The sequence below is a fragment of the Saccoglossus kowalevskii genome, chromosome 9 (assembly GCF_978046115.1).
Source record: "Saccoglossus kowalevskii chromosome 9, keSacKowa6.1, whole genome shotgun sequence".
Taxonomy (NCBI): domain Eukaryota; kingdom Metazoa; phylum Hemichordata; class Enteropneusta; family Harrimaniidae; genus Saccoglossus; species Saccoglossus kowalevskii.
In genome coordinates, this window is record NC_140649.1 from 22,244,835 (window position 1) to 22,270,325 (window position 25,491).

Below are 25,491 nucleotides of genomic sequence, written 5' to 3' on the forward strand. Positions count from 1 at the left end.
TAACGAATGAAATATAATGTTTAATGTGCTGTAAACATAAATTGCAATAACGTGAATTGGTATAAAGCAAGAAAAGTTGTTAAAATACATCATAATTATAACTGAAGAGAACAAAAGGTAATACAATTAGAAGCCCACCCGGGATGCGTAGATGTTCGCCATTAAACCTTAAATACCACGTGTAGAATAGCAAACATACAATGTAGCCCACGAATACTTTATCTGCACTATTTAATTATAGAAACTTAAACCAACTATTCATAGAGGTTTACACCAATTTACAATCCATGGTTGGGAGCACTCAGTCTAACTCGGGTAATGCAACCTTGAAAGAAGAGACGTGTAATTAGGGGTAAATATTTTGGTCGGACACGTTATGCGTTTAGGATTATAAATTGCCGTCTTCAAATATGCAGCATGCTCGCTTGGAAGCTTCCGTCAGCACATTTCATCAAGTTAGTAAAATGGTAAATTGGGTATTTTTACATTCATTTGAACCAATTTGTCTAGAATATAATTTCTTTAAAAAATGCACCCATTGCTCCCAGGTTCTCGGCTTGCGTTGCTGTAACATTCAAAACATCCGTTGAGCTGTTCACTTCGAGGCCAAGGCATATGACAAAAAAGTCCGAGGTAAAGAATTTATATTTCGAGGAAACGCCGTTAATGCCAAATCCGCATGCAGTACATCCAGTACGCCATAATAATACAACCAATAACGTCTTCACTTTATAATCTCAGTCGTCATTTATTTTTCAGCCCGCACTAAAAATAATATGAAAAAACATTATCTTAAAACATTATCTTAAAATAAAGTACATAGTATATAAATGTATATACAAAATGGTTAGCGTTGCGCTGGCATATACATTGTACCCAGGCTACAATAAACCCACAACTTCAACATAAGACCGATCATCATTGATTTGTTCGTCAAGTAATTTAAATTGAAGGTTCGTGCCACGCAAAGATCGACCCGCTTTCGAAAGAAGCAGTAACACGATAATGTTCGCCGCTCTCAATTAAGGGTAGTGCTTACACAATATTGCAGGAAAAAAAGATCATAATGAAAAACACAAAAGATTCAACATTAATTTTCACAGTTGCCTGGATACCGCATACCTGTGCACATGGCTATTAGGGGTGATATTGAGACGGGGGGGGGGTGTGTCACTCGCATCATTTCCCTGGAAGGACGGTTGTCATGGTTAGGGCGGGGATCCCAGAGCCCCCGTTTAATGTACTTATTTCCAATTTAAGCCTGAAGGACCAAAATGGCTATTCACTGTGAAAGAATAACGTTATAATAGAATATTTGTTGATGTTTTTTAATAATATTTATCGTTTTGATGACATAAACGTACAACACACAACAATTCCATTACATTGTGGCATATGAAGAGGAAAGGGAAAGAACAATAAGAAAAAATAAATAAATTCATATTTGATCTGGCACAACATATAATTTCCATTTATCCAATGTCTAGAAAATGTTTTACTGGTTCCGATTCCTGGTTATGGATGAGCTCTATGTTTTTGTTTTAGTTCAATATTTCTATTTTCCCTGGCCCTACTTTTATATGCCTATTTTGATGAACCTTTTGAAACCTTCAGCTGCATTTGTTTCTTTCGAATAGTAAAATAAAATGATTTAGTAATATAATTTCAGGTTCACATAGACTAATAATAGTTTTCACATTATAAACAATATAAGTGAGCAGTCGCGTTGCAACTGTCTCCACAGTTCCTTTACAACAAATCTTTATGTTCACAGAAAGAATAGAGGGGGGTTGATTATTTTCCATATATACAGTTTTATATTAGTTGTTAGAACTTTATGTAGAATTTTGTATTGGAATGCTCTAATATCTGTGGAGATTGTTGTCTTAAAAAGTGGTTTGAAATTTAAATTACAACCATTTTGTTATAGCCCATATGATTGTTTTAGGTCTTTGGAAACGGTTGAATTCAAAAATGTTTTCACACAAAGATTTATACACCTTTTTTGCATGTCGGTGTATTAATTGCAACGTACTTAGAATTCCATTTGACTTTGTTTTGAAAATCAGACCACTCATGGTCGATAACATGAATGTTCTCTCACCAGTCATCAGGCATGGCAGAGCTTAGGCTTTGTATAGTTTGGTATGGTATTCTGACATAGTGATCACTTTTCCCCTTCAATTATTGCTAGTGGTGAGATTTTCCATGGAAATCGATACAATCTATCATTTTTAGTTTTTTTTTTCTTGCCAAACTTTTCAGATAGATTGTAGGATAACAAATATTTTCAAATTTATTGTTCTATAAATATTTGATTATCAATTTCAGATGTTGTTTTTAGAGTATATTATGTCAAAGATGACTATTTCCGGATAATATCAAAGTAAAAGGGTCGAATTTGATTTTCAAATTGGGATTCGTCGTAGTTGCACCAAAACATATTGCCCAAACTTGTTCAATAGTCCTTTTAATATATCCTTCCATCCGGCTTGACTTTCAGAAACAAACCGTTTAACCCACAAAGTCTGCTGTGATTTAAAAAAAAAGAGTCCATCCCGATTACATTTAACTCACCCCTTTCAATATCTGAAAAATATAGATCTTTCTTTTAATCTTATCCTTTTCATTCCAAATAAATTTGTGAATAATAATATAGATTTTTTGGTAATTGATTTTGGCACTGTAATATTTGATGCTAAATATATGAATTGGGAAATGCCAAATGCTTTAAGGATCTGTATTTTTCCATTTATTGAACGTTTTCTCCTAGACCAAAATGTGTATAGTGACTTTAAATTATTAATTTTCTTTTCAAAATTCTCTTTAATATACATGTTATATGCATAGGTAAACAAATCCTAAAATTATTATTCCATTCGACCATTTAATATTTACTTTCTCTTTTGGTCTGTGACCATACCCAAATAAAAATGCCTCAATTTTATCCTAATTTAGATTTAATTCTGAACATTTTCAAAATTTTTAACTGCATGAAAAGCGGTATCATTGCAGTGGGCTTGATCGTACATGTTATGTCGTCTACATACATTACTAACTTAATAATGTTTTATAAACATGCCAACACCTTGTATAGTTTGATTACTAGGTTACTCGATCAGTGCCCATTCGGACTGGGCTACTGGGTGTACATGCATACACATGGCTATTGAGTAGACATGCTTACTAGGCTGATGAGTGATCATCCCTAGTACTTTACTGAGTGCAAATGCCTAATTGTCCACTGAGTGTACATGCTTACACACTAGGCCATTGAGTGTCCATTCCTACTGGGCTACTGAGTGCATGTTCAGACACAAGACTATTCAGCGAACATGCTTACTAGGTCACTGAGTTTCCATGCCTACTAGGTTACTGAGATTAGGATTAGTTGGTCAATTGTTCTTAATATATAATCAATTTATAAGGATATTAGGGGGGGCAATCACCAAATAAACAAAACTTTAACGTATACAGAGTCTGTGGCAGATGCAGATCAGGATATGCTCACTTTTTGAAGAAAAAAAATGGCATTACATTATATAATATATATTATACAATTCTCTTCCTGATTTGACTATACAGTTGTTTTGTTTTGGGTTGTTACCGGGCATTGTTTTATCAATTGTTGCACGTTTTGTGTTCTTGTACTTTTAAATATTTCTATGTGACCTTTGTATTAAGAACTAGTGATGGTGATGTTAGTTTAACTACATACCTGTGCTATAAGCAGTGCGAACAACTGACACTGATTTTACGCATCTGCTGTTAGCGATTTCATTTCCCCAACAACCACTGTCGAATTCTTTTCTCTCCCACATACCACACGTCGAACCAATGCCAATTACATTTCCTTCACTTGTCACTGTTATACCAGAAACATTACCAGAGTTATCCACCTTTGTCCAGCTGCCTTCAACGCCTGGTCGTGTCCATAGTTTCCCATTCATACCAACTCCAAGAATGTCACCTGACGGCAACTGAGAGATGGATTTAACACAGCAGCTATTTGCAACTGGTCCAGACCATTTACCATCAATACCAGGTCGAGTCCATAAATTATTTCCAGTGCCAATCCCAAGTAGCGAACCATCATTTAGGTATGTAATATCAGTTACACAACAGCTGTTTGCAATGGGTCCACTCCATTTACCATCTTTACCAGGTCTAGTCCAGAGTTGCTGATCTGTTCCAATACCAACAATTGTACCATCAGGAAAAGTTGTCATGGATGTTATACAGCAACTATCTGCTATTGGTCCCTCCCATGAAGCACTGATATCCTTACGACTCCATAAGTTATTACCAGTTCCAATACCATAGAAGCCATGTTGTGTTTCATCAGATGAAGTATCTGAGCTGGATGGAATTTCTCCACCTGTAAAGTGAATGCAGTAACATCTGAGGTAGTTTCATTTGTGATATATAAAATTCAGGTTTGTTTCATTTTTCGTCTCCCATATATAGACGTTGCTTGGCCAACACTTGAGATTACTGTGTGTGCATCACCAGACGTGGATCGTATTAACATATTCTCAAACTGACGGGAATTTTGCAAACAACTGGAAATAGTTGTTACTCATAAAATTTCATAAATACTAAAACTGTAATTGGTTTTATGTAGCGATGCCACTACATGCGTATAATTTACATTCTTCACGAGACTGTTCAATATGAACTGACTGTATGGTTTTGCAGTTGGTCAGAGAAGCTCGACCTAATTTGTTTAAATATTTATCTAATTGTTGTCTGACCAAGAAAATGCATTCATATTTTGATGCTTTAAATGTCATCAGTGTGTAGACAAATATTTCAACAAGATTGTCTTTATATAAAAAAATGTAAACCACGTGTGTCCACGATAGCTGTTTTACCATGTTTGGACTTCATAGTAAACAACTCACAGTGTTATACATTGAAACATACAAATACTTGTTTAACATGCGTTTGAGTTGTTTATATATGTGAACTAGGTGAAAGGAGACGTGATTTGCAAATGATATTTTCAGTGAAGTTGACACATGTTTGTGGTGAGCAGTATCATGATTTGTTGTCAGCCAAAGAAATTGTGGTCATAATTATAATATTGTATGGCGTAGAGTGGACGGTGCAAGATGTAGTATGCGCTGTCACGTTGTCCCTGTGTTCAGATATTAATATTTGGACTTGATGTTAACCCAATACACTGTGCAATGAGTGCCGAGAAAATGTGCACATGCCCGCACTAGGCTACTGAGTACATATGCATACTAAGTCCCCAGTAGCCGCTTTGCCATATTTTATTCCTGTGAAAAAACATCCTAAACATCACACTTAATAGCCATTCTTGTCCGATTGGTGTCTACTTCGGATGGCTCAAGGTCTTTCAAAGATTTTTACCAAAGTGGCCAGGACAGTGGCAGTGCAGTAAACGACAATTTGTTATACATAGTAGTTTCGGTGACATCATCTATGTTTTATATCATGTAACACATTTAGTGGGTAATATACTATTTAATATTCATTTTTATTCAATGGCGTCTGACTGAGTCCCAACCAATTACAGCATGTGTAACAACATACTTTTAGGACAAAAGAGTTTTAATTTTGTCATCATCGATTTTGGATTTTTCACGAATTTCAACTCTGATCGTTTGACAATCGTTTATGTGTATCAACACTAATGTGTCTATCAGTTAAAAAATATGAGCTTTTTTACCTGCATATAAACAAACAAAACTCTAAACTAATTGATGCCCGCAAATTACACTACAAATCCAAACAGGTGTCACTTGTCCAGTAGTAACTCAAGCAATGCAATAATATATATATATTACCTCTCACTACTCATAATGGTATAAATATTATTGCAATTTATAAAAACAAAAAACATGAACGTTTTATGGCGACCCACTTGCACCATTCAAATTTGAGTTCTGCACTTCGTACTGTATGTTGGCACACCATGTTATATGATGAACTCCCCTGAGAGGTTGCTTCATCTTAGCATTGAATTAAATAGACACATAGATGTCATTGCTCTTATTTAACATAAAACTACTGCACATAATAGAGGAGGTAGAACACGCATTTGGGCTAATTTTCAGTTCCATGTACTAAGATTACAATTACAATTCCCTAAGCCAATAATCTTTTGAACTTCTTCAAATACGGGTTTTGTATATTGTGGGAAGGTGTGTTAGAAAAATCCATGAATTGAACCTACACAATGAAATTGTGCGTTGAATGGTTGGATATGGTGTGTTGAGTCAGATACACTACTGCCTCGTGTGTAAGATTAAAGATGCAGATGACGGTGGCAGCGATAATTTTGGAGTTAAATATCCCACAATTCGTTAGATTGGTTTTCAAAACTATATAATGTCATACAAATGTTCGCGCCATAACTAATATTTTTTTAAATCGCCAGAAACGTGAACCACGTTCGTCTGAAATTTGGTGTGTGGCTCGTGGTTTGGTCGACATTGAATTTAAGTACCTAACTCGGAAGTGCTCACATTTTTGAGATTCTCGTCGATCTGATGTCTCAGCAACATAAACATGTGCACTGATAGGCATATACACATTAATCACACGCATGTTGAAATGCGCAGTCAACACACTGAGTTGAAAGCAAACGAAGGCTGAAAGTTGATACAAGATTTATGAGAAGTCTTGTTTGTGTTCGTTTGTATTTTTAATGTGCCTTTATTTTTACACCATAAACACTGCAGTATCGGAATAGTTGCATTTTTCTGTTGATTCAGAGCCGATTGAACGTAATGCGTAAACATTACATCGCCTGATAATGTATATCTATGTTGTAATGTAAATATGGGCAATGGTATGATATAATATAATAATAATTGCCATCTTACCTGAAATGACTCCAGATATAGCAGTATCTAACGTTGTTTGATCTGGTACAGAGTTCTTTAACCAACAACCATTACTGTCAGTACGAAATGACCAAGCCTGGCAACCATTGGTCTGAATACATGCACAATAGCATTCTTCCGCACTATCTACCAAATTTGAATTACCATCATTCATGTCACCTCCAGGCCGGTCTTTACCAACATCAATACGATGTGATGATTTTGATGTATCTGATATATAACAGGGAAATGGAAAAATGGTGAATGTTTCTGATGCAAGATCTTACGTTATTCGCAAATGACCGTGAGCATCTTGTTGAGAGTGAGAGAACCACACGACTCAACACAAACCAAAAACTAATGTTCTATTTTCTACAAGCATCCCGTTTCCTACGATGGTTATATAGGTAAGGGTACAATGGACGCAATGACTGTAATGAATAGAACGGCATTGAGTGGGGAGGCAAAACAAGGGCCTTCAGTGGCAATTTTTGAATCAATTATTTTACTCATTTTCAGGTTGATTAATTAGGATCATTCATATCATCACTGGATAGCAGAAAATGTTTTATGACTGTATAGAGGAGAACAATGTGTTCATGTATGAAACCACATATTACCAGTTCCAACACCATAGAAGCCTTGCTGTTTTTCATCAGATGAAGTATCTGAGCTGGATGGAATTTCTTCACCTGTAAAGATAACCCAATATTTTATCAAAAAGAATGTTCTCAAAAATTGAATTCGTTATTAAATGTTTTTATGACTGTATTGTGTAGAACAATGTGTTACATTATTCACTTGGTGTTTAATTTTCGGCAACATTGAAGTGTTCATATATACATTTATATTTGGTACAATCTCTAACGTCGTTGTGCCTTGTGACATTACATTTAACATCATAAACACAGCCGTATTGAAACAATTGCATTTATTATCAAATTAAACGTCAAAATTTCATATTGATTAAGAGATGATGTAATGTAATGATGAATGTATGATGTAATGCAAATATGGGTAATGGTATGATATAATTGACTAATAATTGTTATCTTGTTAATAATTGCGTGTAGAACACTATTATATTAATAACTTTCGTTTAAGTGTAGGCGACATTAAAGTATTCGCGTATGAAATTACATATTACCAGTTCCAACACCATAGAAGCCATGTTGTTTTTCATCAGATACAGTAACTGAGCTGGATGGAAATTTTCCACCTGCAAGTATAATACAATATTGTATTAAAACGAATGTTTGGCAAATTGAATTAGATATTAAATGAAATGGGCGTTCTGAAAAGTAACAGAAAATGTTTTTATGGCAGTAATGTGTAGCACTCTGTGTTCAATTATTCTCTCATTGTTTAATTGTTTGCAACATTAAAGTATTCATGTATACATTCACATATGCCACAATTTCGTATGTTAAATATGCCTTGTGATATTACAAGATAATTAATTATTCAAAGAATAGTTGGAACAATTACCAATCCAGTTAAAATGAGCATGTGGATAAAATCACCTGACCGTTTAACTTGGGTTTCAACTAAATTAACAATGCATATTTATCAACTTTGCCTTACTATACACTATACCACAAAGCATGTATGAATCAACAAAATATCGATTCATGTGTTACATACCTGTGCTATCAGAAGTCCGAACAACTGATACTGACTTCACGCATCTGCTGTTGTCAATTTCACTTCCCCAAGTACTGTGAAGTTCTTTTCTCTCCCACAGACCACATGTCCCGCCAATACCGACTACATTTCCTTCACTTGTCACTGTTATGTCTGAAACAACACCATCATCATCCACCTTTGTCCAGCTGCCTTCAACGCCTGGTCGTGTCCATAGTTTTCCACTCATACCAACTCCAAGAATTTCACCTGATGTCAACTGAGAAATGGATTTAACACAGCAGCTATTTGCAACTGGTCCAGACCATTTACCTTCAATACCAGGTCGAGTCCATAAATTATTTCCAGTGCCAATCCCAATCAGCGAACCATCATTTAGGTATGTAATATCAGTTACACAACAGCTGTTTGCAATGGGTCCACTCCATTTACCATCTTTACCAGGTCTAGTCCAGAGTTGCTGATCTGTTCCAATACCAACAATTGTACCATCAGGAAAAGTTGTCATGGATGTTATACAGCAACTATCTGCTATTGGTCCCTCCCATAAAGCACTGATATCCTTGCGACTCCATAAGCTATTACCAGTTCCAACACCATAGAAGCCATGTTGTTTTTCATCAGATGCAGTATCTGAGCTGGATGGAACTTTTCCACCTGCTAGTATAACACAATATTGTATTAAAACGAAGGTTCTGGAAAATTGAATTGGTTATTAAATGAAATGGACGTACTGCAAAGTAGCAGAACATGTTTTTATGGCAGTATTGTGTAGCACACTGCATTCCATTATTAATTCGTTGTTTAATTGTTTGCAACATTAAAGTATTCATGTATACATTCACATATGCCACAATTTCTTATGTTAAATGTGCCTTGTGATATTACAAGATAATTAATTATTCAAAAAATAGTTGGCATGATTACCAATCCAGTTAAAGTGAATATGTGAATAAAATTAACTAATCATTTTACTTAAGGTTCAACTAAATCAACAATGCATATTTATCAATTTTGCCTTACTATACACTATAGCACAAAGCATGTATGAATCAACAAAATATCGATTCATGTGTTACATACCTGTGCTATCAGAAGTTCGAACAACTGATACTGACTTCACGCATCTACTGTTGGAAATTTCACTTCCCCAAGTACTGTGAAGTTCTTTTCTCTCCCACAGACCACATGTCCCGCCAATACCGACTACATTTCCTTCACTTGTCACTGTTATGTCTGAAACAACACCATCATCATCCACCTTTGTCCAGCTGCCTTCAACGCCTGGTCGTGTCCATAGTTTTCCACTCATACCAACTCCAAGAATTTCACCAGATGTCAACTGAGAAATGGATTTAACACAGCAGCTATTTGCAACTGGTCCAGACCATTTACCTTCAATACCAGGTCGAGTCCATAAATTATTTCCAGTGCCAATCCCAATCAGCGAACCATCATTTAGGTATGTAATATCAGTTACACAACAGCTGTTTGCAATGGGTCCACTCCATTTACCATCTTTACCAGGTCTAGTCCAGAGTTGCTGATCTGTTCCAATACCAACAATTGTACCGTCAGGAAAAGTTGTCATGGATGTTATACAGCAACTATCTGCTATTGGTCCCTCCCATAAAGCACTGATATCCTTGCGACTCCATAAGTTATTACCAGTTCCAACACCATAGAAGCCATGTTGTTTTTCATCAGATGCAGTATCAGAGCTGGATGGAACTTTTCCACCTGCTAGTATAACACAATATTGTATTAAAACGAAGGTTCTGGAAAATTGAATTGGTTATTAAATGAAATGGGCGTACTGCAAAGTAGCAGAACATGTTTTTATGGCAGTATTGTGTAGCAAACTGCATTCCATTATTAATTCGTTGTTTAATTGTTTGCAACATTAAAGTATTCATGTATACATTCACATATGCCATAATTTCTTATGTTAAATGTGCCTTGTGATATTACAAGATAATTAATTATTCAAAAAATAGTTGGCATGATTACCAATCCAGTTAAAGTGAATATGTGAATAAAATTAACTAATCATTTTACTTAAAGTTCAACTAAATCAACAATGCATATTTATCAACTTTGCCTTACTATACACTATAGCACAAAGCATGTATGAATCAACAAAATATCATTTCATGTGTTACATACCTGTGCTATCAGAAGTTCGAACAACTGATACTGACTTCACGCATCTACTGTTGGAAATTTCACTTCCCCAAGTACTGTGAAGTTCTTTTCTCTCCCACAGACCACATGTCCCGCCAATACCGACTACATTTCCTTCACTTGTCACTGTTATGTCTGAAACAACACCATCATCATCCACCTTTGTCCAGCTGCCTTCAACGCCTGGTCGTGTCCATAGTTTTCCACTCATACCAACTCCAAGAATTTCATCTGATGTCAACTGAGAAATGGATTTAACACAGCAGCTATTTGCAACTGGTCCAGACCATTTACCTTCAATACCAGGTCGAGTCCATAAATTATTTCCAGTGCCAATCCCAATCAGCGAACCATCATTTAGGTATGTAATATCAGTTACACAACAGCTGTTTGCAATGGGTCCACTCCATTTACCATCTTTACCAGGTCTAGTCCAGAGTTGCTGATCTGTTCCAATACCAACAATTGTACCGTCAGGAAAAGTTGTCATGGATGTTATACAGCAACTATCTGCTATTGGTCCCTCCCATAAAGCACTGATATCCTTGCGACTCCATAAGTTATTACCAGTTCCAACACCATAGAAGCCATGTTGTTTTTCATCAGATGCAGTATCAGAGCTGGATGGAACTTTTCCACCTGCTAGTATAACACAATATTGTATTAAAACGAAGGTTCTGGAAAATTGAATTGGTTATTAAATGAAATGGGCGTACTGCAAAGTAGCAGAACATGTTTTTATGGCAGTATTGTGTAGCAAACTGCATTCCATTATTAATTCGTTGTTTAATTGTTTGCAACATTAAAGTATTCATGTATACATTCACATATGCCATAATTTCTTATGTTAAATGTGCCTTGTGATATTACAAGATAATTAATTATTCAAAAAATAGTTGGCATGATTACCAATCCAGTTAAAGTGAATATGTGAATAAAATTAACTAATCATTTTACTTAAAGTTCAACTAAATCAACAATGCATATTTATCAACTTTGCCTTACTATACACTATAGCACAAAGCATGTATGAATCAACAAAATATCATTTCATGTGTTACATACCTGTGCTATCAGAAGTTCGAACAACTGATACTGACTTCACGCATCTACTGTTGGAAATTTCACTTCCCCAAGTACTGTGAAGTTCTTTTCTCTCCCACAGACCACATGTCCCGCCAATACCGACTACATTTCCTTCACTTGTCACTGTTATGTCTGAAACAACACCATCATCATCCACCTTTGTCCAGCTGCCTTCAACGCCTGGTCGTGTCCATAGTTTTCCACTCATACCAACTCCAAGAATTTCATCTGATGTCAACTGAGAAATGGATTTAACACAGCAGCTATTTGCAACTGGTCCAGACCATTTACCTTCAATACCAGGTCGAGTCCATAAATTATTTCCAGTGCCAATCCCAATCAGCGAACCATCATTTAGGTATGTAATATCAGTTACACAACAGCTGTTTGCAATGGGTCCACTCCATTTACCATCTTTACCAGGTCTAGTCCAGAGTTGCTGATCTGTTCCAATACCAACAATTGTACCATCAGGAAAAGTTGTCATGGATGTTATACAGCAACTATCTGCTATTGGTCCCTCCCATGGAGCACTGATATCCTTACGACTCCATAAGTTATTACCAGTTCCAATACCATAGAAGCCATGTTGTGTTTCATCAGATGAAGTATCTGAGCTGGATGGAATTTTTCCACCTGTAAAGTGAATGCAGTAACATCTGATGTAGTTTAATTTGTGATATATAAAATTCAGGTTTGTTTCATTTTTCGTCTCCCATATATAGACGTTGCTTGGCCAACACTTGAGATTACTGAGTGTGCATCACCAGACGTGGATCGTAGTAACATATTCTCAAACTGACTGGAATTTTGCAAACAACTGGAAATAGTTGTTACTCGTAACATTTCATAAATACTAAAACTGTATTTGGTTTTATGTAGCGATGCCATTACATACGTATAATTTACATTCTTCACGAGACTGTTCATTATGAACTGACTGAATGGTTTCGCAGTTGGTCAGAGAAGTTCGACCTAATTTGTTTAAATTGTTGTCTAAATGTTGTCTGACCAAGAAAATGCATTCATATTTTGATGCTTTAAAATGTCATCAGTGTGTAGACAAATACTTCAAAATTGTCTTCATATAAAAAAAAATGTAAACCACGTATGCCCACGATTCTGTAGATAGCTGTTTTACCATGTTTGGACTTCATAGTAAACAACTCACAGTGTTATACATTGAAAGATATAAATACTTGTTTAACATGCGTTTGAGTTAGTTTTATAATTTGTCCGCACCAAATGTTTATATATGTGAACTAGGTGAAAGAAGACGTGATTTGCAAATGATATTTTCAGTGAAGTTGACACATGTTTGTGGTGAGCAGTATCATGAATTGTTGTCAGCCAAAGAAATTGTGGTCATAATTATAATATTGTATGGCGTAGAGTGGACGGTGCAAGATGTAGTATGCGCTGTCACGTTGTCCCTGTGTTCAGATATTAATATTTGGAATTGATGTTAACCCAATACACTGTGCAATGAGTGCCGAGAAAATGTGCACATGCCCGCACTAGGCTACTGAGTACATATACATACTAAGTCCCCAGTAGCCGCTTTGCCATATTTTATTCTTGTGAAAAAACATCCTAAACATCACACTTAATAACCATTCTTGTCCGATTGGTGTCTACTTCGGATGGCTCAAGGTCTTTCAAAGATTTTTACCGAAGTGGCCAGGACAGTGGCAGTGCAGTAAACGACAATTTGTTATACATAGTAGTTTCGGTGACATCATCTATGTTTTATACCATGTAACACATTTAGTGGGTAATATACTATTTAATATTCATTTTTATTCAATGGCGTCTGACTGAGTCCCAACCAATTACAGCATGTGTAACAACATACTTTTAGGACAAAAGAGTTTTAATTTTGTCATCATCGATTTTGGATATTTCACGAATTTCAACTCTGATCGTTTGACAATCGTTTATGTGTATCGACACTAATGTGTCTATCAGTTAAAAAATATGAGCTTTTTTACCTGCATATAAACAAACAAAACTCTAAACTAATTGATGCCCGCAAATTACACTACAAATCCAAACAGGTGTCACTTGTCCAGTAGTAACTCAAGCAATGCAATAATATATATATATTACCTCTCACTACTCATAATGGTATAAATATTATTGCAATTTATAAAAACAAAAATCATGAACGTTTTATGGCGACCCACTTGCACCATTCAAATTTGAGTTCTGCACTTCGTACTGTATGTTGGCACACCATGTTATATGATGAACTCCACTGAGATGTTGCTTCATCTTAGCATTGAATTAAATAGACACATAGATGTCATTGCTCTTATTTAACATAAAACTACTGCACATAATAGAGGAGGTAGAACACGCATTTGGGCTAATTTTCAGTTCCATGTACTAAGATTACAATTACAATTCCCTAAGCCAATAATCTTTTGAACTTCTTCAAATACGGGTTTTGTATATTGTGGGAAGGTGTGTTAGAAAAATCCATGAATTGAACCTACACAATGAAATTGTGCGTTGAATGGTTGGATATGGTGTGTTGAGTCAGATGCACTACTGCCTCGTGTGTAAGATTAAAGATGTAGATGACGGTGGCAGCGATAATTTTGGAGTTAAATATCCCACAATTCGTTAGATTGGTTTTCAAAACTATATAATGTCATACAAATGTTCGCGCCATAACTAATATTTTTTTTAAATCGCCAGAAACGTGAACCACGTTCGTCTGAAATTTGGTGTGTGGCTCGTGGTTTGGTCGACATTGAATTTAAGTACCTAACTCGGAAGTGCTCACATTTGTGAGATTCTCGTCGATCTGATGTCTCAGCAACATAAACATGTGCACTGATAGGCATATACACATTAATTACACGCATGTTGAAATGCGTAGTCAACACACTGAGTTGAAAGCAAACGAAGGCTGAAAGTTGATACAAGATTTATGAGAAGTCTTGTTTGTGTTCGTTTGTATTTTTAATGTGCCTTTATTTTTACACCATAAACACTGCAGTATCGGAATAGTTGCATTTTTCTGTTGATTCACAACCGATTGAACGTAATGCGTAAACATTAAATCGCCTGATAAGGTATATCTATGTTGTAATGTAAATATGGGCAATGGTATGATATAATATAATAATAATTGCCATCTTACCTGAAATGACTCCAGATATAGCAGTATCTAACGTTGTTTGATCTGGTACAGAGTTCTTTAACCAACAACCATTACTGTCAGTATGAAATGACCAAGCCTGGCAACCATTGGTCTGAATACATGCACAATAGCATTCTTCCGCACTATCTACCAAATTTGAATTACCATCATTCATGTCACCTCCAGGCCGGTCTTTACCAACATCAATACGATGTGATGATTTTGATGTATCTGATATATAACAGGGAAATGGAAAAATGGTGAATGTTTCTGATGCAAGATCTTACGTTATTCGCAAATGACCGTGAGCATCTTGTTGAGAGTGAGAGAACCACACGACTCAACACAAACCAAAAACTAATGTTCTATTTTCTACAAGCATCCCGTTTCCTACGATGGTTATATAGGTAAGGGTACAATGGACGCAATGACTGTAATGAATAGAACGGCATTGAGTGGGGAGGCAAAACAAGGGCCTTCAGTGGCAATTTTTGAATCAATTATTTTACTCATTTTCAGGTTGATTAATTAGGATCATTCATATCATTACTGGATAGCAGAAAATGTTTTATGACTGTATAGAGGAGAACAATGTGTTCATGTATGAAACCACATATTACCAACACCATAGAAGCCTTGCTGTTTTTCATCAGATGAAGTATCTGAGCTGGATGGAATTTCTTCACCTGTAAAGATAACCCAATATTTTATCAAAAAGAATGTTCTCAAAAATTGAATTCGTTATTAAATGTTTTTATGACTGTATTGTGTAGAACAATGTGTTACATTATTCACTTGGTGTTTAATTGTCGGCAACATTGAAGTGTTCATATATACATTTATATTTGGTACAATCTCTAACGTCGTTGTGCCTTGTGACATTACATTTAACATCATAAACACAGCCGTATCGAAACAATTGCATTTATTATCAAATTAAACGTCAAAATTTCATATTGATTAAGAGATGATGGAATGTAATGATGAATGTATGATGTCATGCAAATATGGGTAATGGTATGATATAATTGACTAATAATTGCTATCTTGTTAATAATTGCGTGTAGAACACTATTATATCAATAACTTTCGTTTAAGTGTAGGCGACATTAAAGTATTCGTGTATGAAATTACATATTACCAGTTCCAACACCATAGAAATCCTGCTGTTTTTCATCAGATGCAGTATCTGATCTAGATGGAATTTTTCCACCTGCAAGTATAATACAATATTGTATTAAAACGAATGTTCTGGCAAATTGAATTAGATATTAAATGAAATGGGTGTTCTGAAAAGTAACAGAAAATGTTTTTATGGCAGTATTGTGTAGCACTCTGTGTTCAATTATTCTCTCATTGTTTAATTGTTTGCAACATTAACGTATTCATGTATACATTCACATATGCCACAATTTCGTATGTTAAATGTGCCTTGTGATATTACAGGATAAATAATTATTCAAAAAATAGTTGGAACAATTACCAATCCAGTTAAAATGAGCATGTGGATAAAATCAACTGACCGTTTAACTTGGGTTTCAACTAAATCAACAATGCATATTTATCAACTTTGCCTTACTATACACTATAGCACAAAGCATGTGTGAATCAACAAAATATCATTTCATGTGTTACATACCTGTGCTATCAGAAGTTCGAACAACTGATACTGACTTCACGCATCTACTGTTGTCAATTTCACTTCCCCAAGTACTGTGAAGTTCTTTTCTCTCCCACAGACCACATGTCCCACCAATACCGACTACATTTCCTTCACTTGTCACTGTTATGTCTGAAACAACACCATCATCATCCACCTTTGTCCAGCTGCCTTCAACGCCTGGTCGTGTCCATAGTTTTCCACTCATACCAACTCCAAGAATTTCACCTGATGTCAACTGAGAAATGGATTTAACACAACAGCTATTTGCAACTGGTCCAGACCATTTACCTTCAATACCAGGTCGAGTCCATAAATTATTTCCAGTGCCAATCCCAATCAGCGAACCATCATTTAGGTATGTAATATCAGTTACACAACAGCTGTTTGCAATGGGTCCACTCCATTTACCATCTTTACCAGGTCTAGTCCAGAGTTGCTGATCTGTTCCAATACCAACAATTGTACCATCAGGAAAAGTTGTCATGGATGTTATACAGCAACTATCTGCTATTGGTCCCTCCCATGAAGCACTGATATCCTTGCGACTCCATAAGTTATTACCAGTTCCAACACCATAGAAGCCATGTTGTTTTTCATCAGATACAGTAACTGAGCTGGATGGAAATTTTCCACCTGCAAGTATAATACAATATTGTATTAAAACGAATGTTTGGCAAATGGAATTAGATATTAATTGAAATGGGCGTTCTGAAAAGTAACAGAAAATGTTTTTATGGCAGTATTGTGTAGCACTCTGTGTTCAATTATTCTCTCATTGTTTAATTGTTTGCAACATTAAAGTATTCATGTATACATTCACATATGCCACAATTTCGTATGTTAAATATGCCTTGTGATATTACAGGATAATTAATTATTCAAAAAATAGTTGGAACAATTACCAATCCAGTTAAAAAGGGCATGTGGATAAAATCAACTGACCGTTTAACTTGGGTTTCAACTAAATTAACAATGCATATTTATCAACTTTGCCTTACTATACACTATAGCACAAAGCATGTGTGAATCAACAAAATATCATTTCATGTGTTACATACCTGTGCTATCAGAAGTTCGAACAACTGATACTGACTTCACGCATCTACTGTTGGAAATTTCACTTCCCCAAGTACTGTGAAGTTCTTTTCTCTCCCACAGACCACATGTCCCGCCAATACCGACTACATTTCCTTCACTTGTCACTGTTATGTCTGAAACAACACCATCATCATCCACCTTTGTCCAGCTGCCTTCAACGCCTGGTCGTGTCCATAGTTTTCCACTCATACCAACTCCAAGAATTTCACCTGATGTCAACTGAGAAATGGATTTAACACAGCAGCTATTTGCAACTGGTCCAGACCATTTACCTTCAATACCAGGTCGAGTCCATAAATTATTTCCAGTGCCAATCCCAATCAGCGAACCATCATTTAGGTATGTAATATCTGTTACACAACAGCTGTTTGCAATGGGTCCACTCCATTTACCATCTTTACCAGGTCTAGTCCAGAGTTGCTGATCTGTTCCAATACCAACAATTGTACCATCAGGAAAAGTTGTCATGGATGTTATACAGCAACTATCTGCTATTGGTCCCTCCCAGAAAGCACTGATATCCTTGCGACTCCATAAGTTATTACCAGTTCCAACACCATAGAAGCCATGTTGTTTTTCATCAGATGCAGTATCTGAGCTGGATGGAACTTTTCCACCTGCTAGTATAACACAATATTGTATTAAAACAAAGGTTCTGGAAAATTGAATTGGTTATTAAATGAAATGAGCGTACTGCAAAGTAGCAGAAAATGTTTTTATGGCAGTATTGTGTAGCAAACTGCATTCCATTATTAATTCGTTGTTTAATTGTTTGCAACATTAAAGTATTCATGTATACATTCACATGAGCCACACTTTCTTATGTTAAATGTGCCTTGTGATATTACAAGATAATTAATTATTCAAAAAATAGTTGGCATGATTACCAATCCAGTTAAAGTGAATATGTGAATAAAATTAACTAATCATTTTACTTAGGGTTCAACTAAATCAACAATGCATATTTATCAATTTTGCCTTACTATACACTATAGCACAAAGCATGTGTGAATCAACAAAATATCATTTCATGTGTTACATACCTGTGCTATCAGAAGTTCGAACAACTGATACTGACTTCACGCATCTACTGTTGGAAATTTCACTTCCCCAAGTACTGTGAAGTTCTTTTCTCTCCCACAGACCACATGTCCCGCCAATACCGACTACATTTCCTTCACTTGTCACTGTTATGTCTGAAACAACACCATCATCATCCACCTTTGTCCAGCTGCCTTCAACGCCTGGTCGTGTCCATAGTTTTCCACTCATACCAACTCCAAGAATTTCACCTGATGTCAACTGAGAAATGGATTTAACACAACAGCTATTTGCAACTGGTCCAGACCATTTACCTTCAATACCAGGTCGAGTCCATAAATTATTTCCAGTGCCAATCCCAATCAGCGAACCATCATTTAGGTATGTAATATCAGTTACACAACAGCTGTTTGCAATGGGTCCACTCCATTTACCATCTTTACCAGGTCTAGTCCAGAGTTGCTGATCTGTTCCAATACCAACAATTGTACCATCAGGAAAAGTTGTCATGGATGTTATACAGCAACTATCTGCTATTGGTCCCTCCCATAAAGCACTGATATCCTTGCGACTCCATAAGTTATTACCAGTTCCAACACCATAGAAGCCATGTTGTTTTTCATCAGATGCAGTATCTGAGCTGGATGGAACTTTTCCACCTGCTAGTATAACACAATATTGTATTAAAACAAAGGTTCTGGAAAATTGAATTGGTTATTAAATGAAATGGGCGTACTGCAAAGTAGCAGAAAATGTTTTTATGGCAGTATTGTGTAGCAAACTGCATTCCATTATTAATTCGTTGTTTAATTGTTTGCAACATTAAAGTATTCATGTATACATTCACATGAGCCACACTTTCTTATGTTAAATGTGCCTTGTGATATTACAAGATAATTAATTATTCAAAAAATAGTTGGCATGATTACCAATCAAGTAAAAGTGAATATGTGAATAAAATTAACTAATCATTTTACTTAAGGTTCAACTAAATCAACAATGCATAATTATCAACTTTGCCTTACTATACACTATAGCACAAAGCATGTGTGAATCAACAAAATATCATTTCATGTGTTACATACCTGTGCTATCAGAAGTTCGAACAACTGATACTGACTTCACGCATCTACTGTTGGAAATTTCACTTCCCCAAGTACTGTGAAGTTCTTTTCTCTCCCACAGACCACATGTCCCGCCAATACCGACTACATTTCCTTCACTTGTCACTGTTATGTCTGAAACAACACCATCATCATCCACCTTTGTCCAGCTGCCTTCAACGCCTGGTCGTGTCCATAGTTTTCCACTCATACCAACTCCAAGAATTTCACCTGATGTCAACTGAGAAATGGATTTAACACAACAGCTATTTGCAACTGGTCCAGACCATTTACCTTCAATACCAGGTCGAGTCCATAAATTATTTCCAGTGCCAATCCCAATCAGCGAACCATCATTTAGGTATGTAATATCAGTTACACAACAGCTGTTTGCAATGGGTCCACTCCATTTACCATCTTTACCAGGTCTAGTCCAGAGTTGCTGATCTGTTCCAATACCAACAATTGTACCATCAGGAAAAGTTGTCATGGATGTTATACAGCAACTATCTGCTATTGGTCCCTCCCATGAAGCACTGATATCCTTGCGACTCCATAAGTTATTACCAGTTCCAACACCATAGAAGCCATGTTGTTTTTCATCAGATACAGTAACTGAGCTGGATGGAAATTTTCCACCTGCAAGTATAATACAATATTGTATTAAAACGAATGTTTGGCAAATTAAATTAGATATTAATTGAAATGGGCGTTCTGAAAAGTAACAGAAAATGTTTTTATGGCAGTATTGTGTAGCACTCTGTGTTCAATTATTCTCTCATTGTTTAATTGTTTGCAACATTAAAGTATTCATGTATACATTCACATATGCCACAATTTCGTATGTTAAATATGCCTTGTGATATTACAGGATAATTAATTATTCAAAAAATAGTTGGAACAATTACCAATCCAGTTAAAAAGGGCATGTGGATAAAATCAACTGACCGTTTAACTTGGGTTTCAACTAAATTAACAATGCATATTTATCAACTTTGCCTTACTATACACTATAGCACAAAGCATGTGTGAATCAACAAAATATCATTTCATGTGTTACATACCTGTGCTATCAGAAGTTCGAACAACTGATACTGACTTCACGCATCTACTGTTGGAAATTTCACTTCCCCAAGTACTGTGAAGTTCTTTTCTCTCCCACAGACCACATGTCCCGCCAATACCGACTACATTTCCTTCACTTGTCACTGTTATGTCTGAAACAACACCGTCATCATCCACCTTTGTCCAGCTGCCTTCAACGCCTGGTCGTGTCCATAGTTTTCCACTCATACCAACTCCAAGAATTTCACCTGATGTCAACTGAGAAATGGATTTAACACAGCAGCTATTTGCAACTGGTCCAGACCATTTACCTTCAATACCAGGTCGAGTCCATAAATTATTTCCAGTGCCAATCCCAATCAGCGAACCATCATTTAGGTATGTAATATCTGTTACACAACAGCTGTTTGCAATGGGTCCACTCCATTTACCATCTTTACCAGGTCTAGTCCAGAGTTGCTGATCTGTTCCAATACCAACAATTGTACCATCAGGAAAAGTTGTCATGGATGTTATACAGCAACTATCTGCTATTGGTCCCTCCCATAAAGCACTGATATCCTTGCGACTCCATAAGTTATTACCAGTTCCAACACCATAGAAGCCATGTTGTTTTTCATCAGATGCAGTATCAGAGCTGGATGGAACTTTTCCACCTGCTAGTATAACACAATATTGTATTAAAACGAAGGTTCTGGAAAATTGAATTGGTTATTAAATGAAATGGGCGTACTGCAAAGTAGCAGAACATGTTTTTATGGCAGTATTGTGTAGTACACTGCATTCCATTATTAATTCGTTGTTTAATTGTTTGCAACATTAAAGTATTCATGTATACAGTCACATATGCCATAATTTCTTATGTTAAATGTGCCTTGTGATATTACAAGATAATTAATTATTCAAAAAATAGTTGGCATGATTACCAATCCAGTTAAAGTGAATATGTGAATAAAATTAACTAATCATTTTACTTAAGGTTCAACTAAATCAACAATGCATATTTATCAATTTTGCCTTACTATACACTATAGCACAAAGCATGTATGAATCAACAAAATATCATTTCATGTGTTACATACCTGTGCTATCAGAAGTCCGAACAACTGATACTGACTTCACGCATCTACTGTTGGCAACTTCACTTCCCCAAGTACTGTGAAGTTCTTTTCTCTCCCACAGACCACATGTCCCGCCAATACCGACTACATTTCCTTCACTTGTCACTGTTATGTCTGAAACAACACCATCATCATCCACCTTTGTCCAGCTGCCTTCAACGCCTGGTCGTGTCCATAGTTTTCCACTCATACCAACTCCAAGAATTTCACCTGATGTCAACTGAGAAATGGATTTAACACAGCAGCTATTTGCAACTGGTCCAGACCATTTACCTTCAATACCAGGTCGAGTCCATAAATTATTTCCAGTGCCAATCCCAATCAGCGAACCATCATTTAGGTATGTAATATCAGTTACACAACAGCTGTTTGCAATGGGTCCACTCCATTTACCATCTTTACCAGGTCTAGTCCAGAGTTGCTGATCTGTTCCAATACCAACAATTGTACCATCAGGAAAAGTTGTCATGGATGTTATACAGCAACTATCTGCTATTGGTCCCTCCCATAAAGCACTGATATCCTTGCGACTCCATAAGCTATTACCAGTTCCAACACCATAGAAGCCATGTTGTTTTTCATCAGATGCAGTAACTGAGCTGGATGGAAATTTTCCACCTGCAAGTATAATACAATATTGTATTAAAACGAATGTTTGGCAAATTGAATTAGATATTAAATGAAATGGGCGTTCTGAAAAGTAACAGAAAATGTTTTTATGGCAGTATTGTGTAGCACTCTGTGTTCAATTATTCTCTCATTGTTTAATTGTTTGCAACATTAAAGTATTCATGTATATATTCACATATGCCACAATTTCGTATGTTAAATGTGCCTTGTGATATTACAGGATAATTAATTATTCAAAAAATAGTTGGAACAATTACCAATCCAGTTAAAAAGAGCATGTGGATAAAATCAACTGACCGTTTAACTTGGGTTTCAACTAAATTAACAATGCATATTTATCAATTTTGCCTTACTATACACTATAGCACAAAGCATGTGTGAATCAACAAAATATCATTTCATGTGTTACATACCTGTGCTATCAGAAGTTCGAACAACTGATACTGACTTCACGCATCTGCTGTTGTCAATTTCACTTCCCCAAGTACTGTGAAGTTCTTTTCTCTCCCACAGACCACATGTCCCGCCAATACCGACTACATTTCCTTCACTTGTCACTGTTATGTCTGAAACAACACCATCATCATCCACCTTTGTCCAGCTGCCTTCAACGCCTGGTCGTGTCCATAGTTTTCCACTCATACCAACTCCAAGAATTTCACCTGATGTCAACTGAGAAATGGATTTAACACAGCAGCTATTTGCAACTGGTCCAGACCATTTACCTTCAATACCAGGTCGAGTCCATAAATTATTTCCAGTGCCAATCCCAATCAGCGAACCATCATTTAGGTATGTAATATCAGTTACACAACAGCTGTTTGCAATGGGTCCACTCCATTTACCATCTTTACCAGGTCTAGTCCAGAGTTGCTGATCTGTTCCAATACCAACAATTGTACCATCAGGAAAAGTTGTCATGGATGTTATACAACAACTATCTGCTATTGGTCCCTCCCATGGAGCACTGATATCCTTACGACTCCATAAGTTATTACCAGTTCCAATACCATAGAAGCCATGCTGTGTTTCATCAGATGAAGTATCTGAGCTGGATGGAATTTTTCCACCTGTAAAGTGAATGCAGTAACATCTGAGGTAGTTTAATTTGTGATATATAAAATTCAGGTTTGTTTCATTTTTCGTCTCCCATATATAGACGTTGCTTGGCCAACACTTGAGATTACTGTGTGTGCATCACCAGACGTGGATCGTAGTAACATATTCTCAAACTGACTGGAATTTTGCAAACAACTGGAAATAGTTGTTACTCGTAACATTTCATAAATACTAAAACTGTATTTGGTTTTATGTAGCGATGCCATTACATACGTATAATTTACATTCTTCACGAGACTGTTCATTATGAACTGACTGAATGGTTTCGCAGTTGGTCAGAGAAGTTCGACCTAATTTGTTTAAATTGTTGTCTAAATGTTGTCTGACCAAGAAAATGCATTCATATTTTGATGCTTTAAAATGTCATCAGTGTGTAGACAAATACTTCAAAATTGTCTTCATATAAAAAAAATGTAAACCACGTATGCCCACGATTCTGTAGATAGCTGTTTTACCATGTTTGGACTTCATAGTAAACAACTCACAGTGTTATACATTGAAAGATATAAATACTTGTTTAACATGCGTTTGAGTTAGTTTTATAATTTGTCCGCACCAAATGTTTATATATGTGAACTAGGTGAAAGAAGACGTGATTTGCAAATGATATTTTCAGTGAAGTTGACACATGTTTGTGGTGAGCAGTATCATGATTTGTTGTCAGCCAAAGAAATTGTGGTCATAATTATAATATTGTATGGCGTATAGTGGACGGTGCAAGATGTAGTATGCGCTGTCACGTTGTCCCTGTGTTCAGATATTAATATTTGGAATTGCTGTTAACCCAATACACTGTGCAATGAGTGCCGAGAAAATGTGCACATGCCCGCACTAGGCTACTGAGTACATATGCATACTAAGTCCCCAGTAGCCGCTTTGCCATATTTTATTCCTGTGAAAAAACATCCTAAACATCACACTTAATAACCATTCTTGTCCGATTGGTGTCTACTTCGGATGGCTCAAGGTCTTTCAAAGATTTTTACCAAAGTGGCCAGGACAGTGGCAGTGCAGTAAACGACAATTTGTTATACATAGTAGTTTCGGTGACATCATCTATGTTATATACCATGTAACACATTTAGTGGGTAATATACTATTTAATATTCATTGTTATTCAATGGCGTCTGACTGAGTCCCAACCAATTACAGCATGTGTAACAACATACTTTTAGGACAAAAGAGTTTTAATTTTGTCATCATCGATTTTGGATATTTCACGAATTTCAACTCTGATCGTTTGACAATCGTTTATGTGTATCAACACTAATGTGTCTATCAGTTAAAAAATATGAGCTTTTTTACCTGCATATAAACAAACAAAACTCTAAACTAATTGATGCCCGCAAATTACACTACAAATCCAAACAGGTGTCACTTGTCCAGTAGTAACTCAAGCAATGCAATAATATATATATATTACCTCTCACTACTCATAATGGTATAAATATTATTGCAATTTATAAAAACAAAAATCATGAACGTTTTATGGCGACCCACTTGCACCATTCAAATTTGAGTTCTGCACTTCGTACTGTATGTTGGCACACCATGTTATATGATGAACTCCACTGAGATGTTGCTTCATCTTAGCATTGAATTAAATAGACACATAGATGTCATTGCTCTTATTTAACATAAAACTACTGCACATAATAGAGGAGGTAGAACACGCATTTGGGCTAATTTTCAGTTCCATGTACTAAGATTACAATTACAATTCCCTAAG

The 25,491-nt window shown here is 36.0% G+C and overlaps 1 protein-coding gene across 1 annotated transcript; it reads right to left on the reverse strand.

The window, feature by feature from the left end:
* LOC102804411 (uncharacterized) lies at positions 1-25,350 on the reverse strand. Its single transcript, XM_085504001.1, has 15 exons — positions 25,263-25,350; positions 23,092-23,713; positions 21,975-22,612; positions 20,898-21,539; positions 19,810-20,442; positions 18,727-19,359; positions 17,644-18,276; positions 16,587-17,218; positions 12,836-12,840; positions 11,747-12,388; positions 10,668-11,305; positions 9,585-10,241; positions 8,508-9,149; positions 3,719-4,372; positions 1-765 (listed from the first exon to the last, which is right to left on the reverse strand). Exons 1-15 carry the CDS (start codon positions 25,348-25,350, stop codon positions 749-751), a joined length of 7,776 nt encoding a protein of 2,591 aa, XP_085360127.1. The 3' UTR covers positions 1-748.
* Between the last annotated feature and the right edge of the window lie 141 nt (positions 25,351-25,491).

Bases quoted from the DNA above. Each gene is read 5' to 3' on its own strand.
- LOC102804411 (XM_085504001.1), bottom strand. From the start codon at position 25,350: ATGAAGCAACATCTCAGTGGAGTTCATCATATAACATGGTGTGCCAAC. The intron at 10,242-10,667 runs GTATGTAACACA...TTATACTAGCAG, and splicing joins TCGAACTTCTGATAGCACAG to GTGGAAAAGTTCCATCCAGC. The intron at 9,150-9,584 runs GTATGTAACACA...CAGGTGGAAAAG, and splicing joins TCGAACTTCTGATAGCACAG to TTCCATCCAGCTCAGATACT.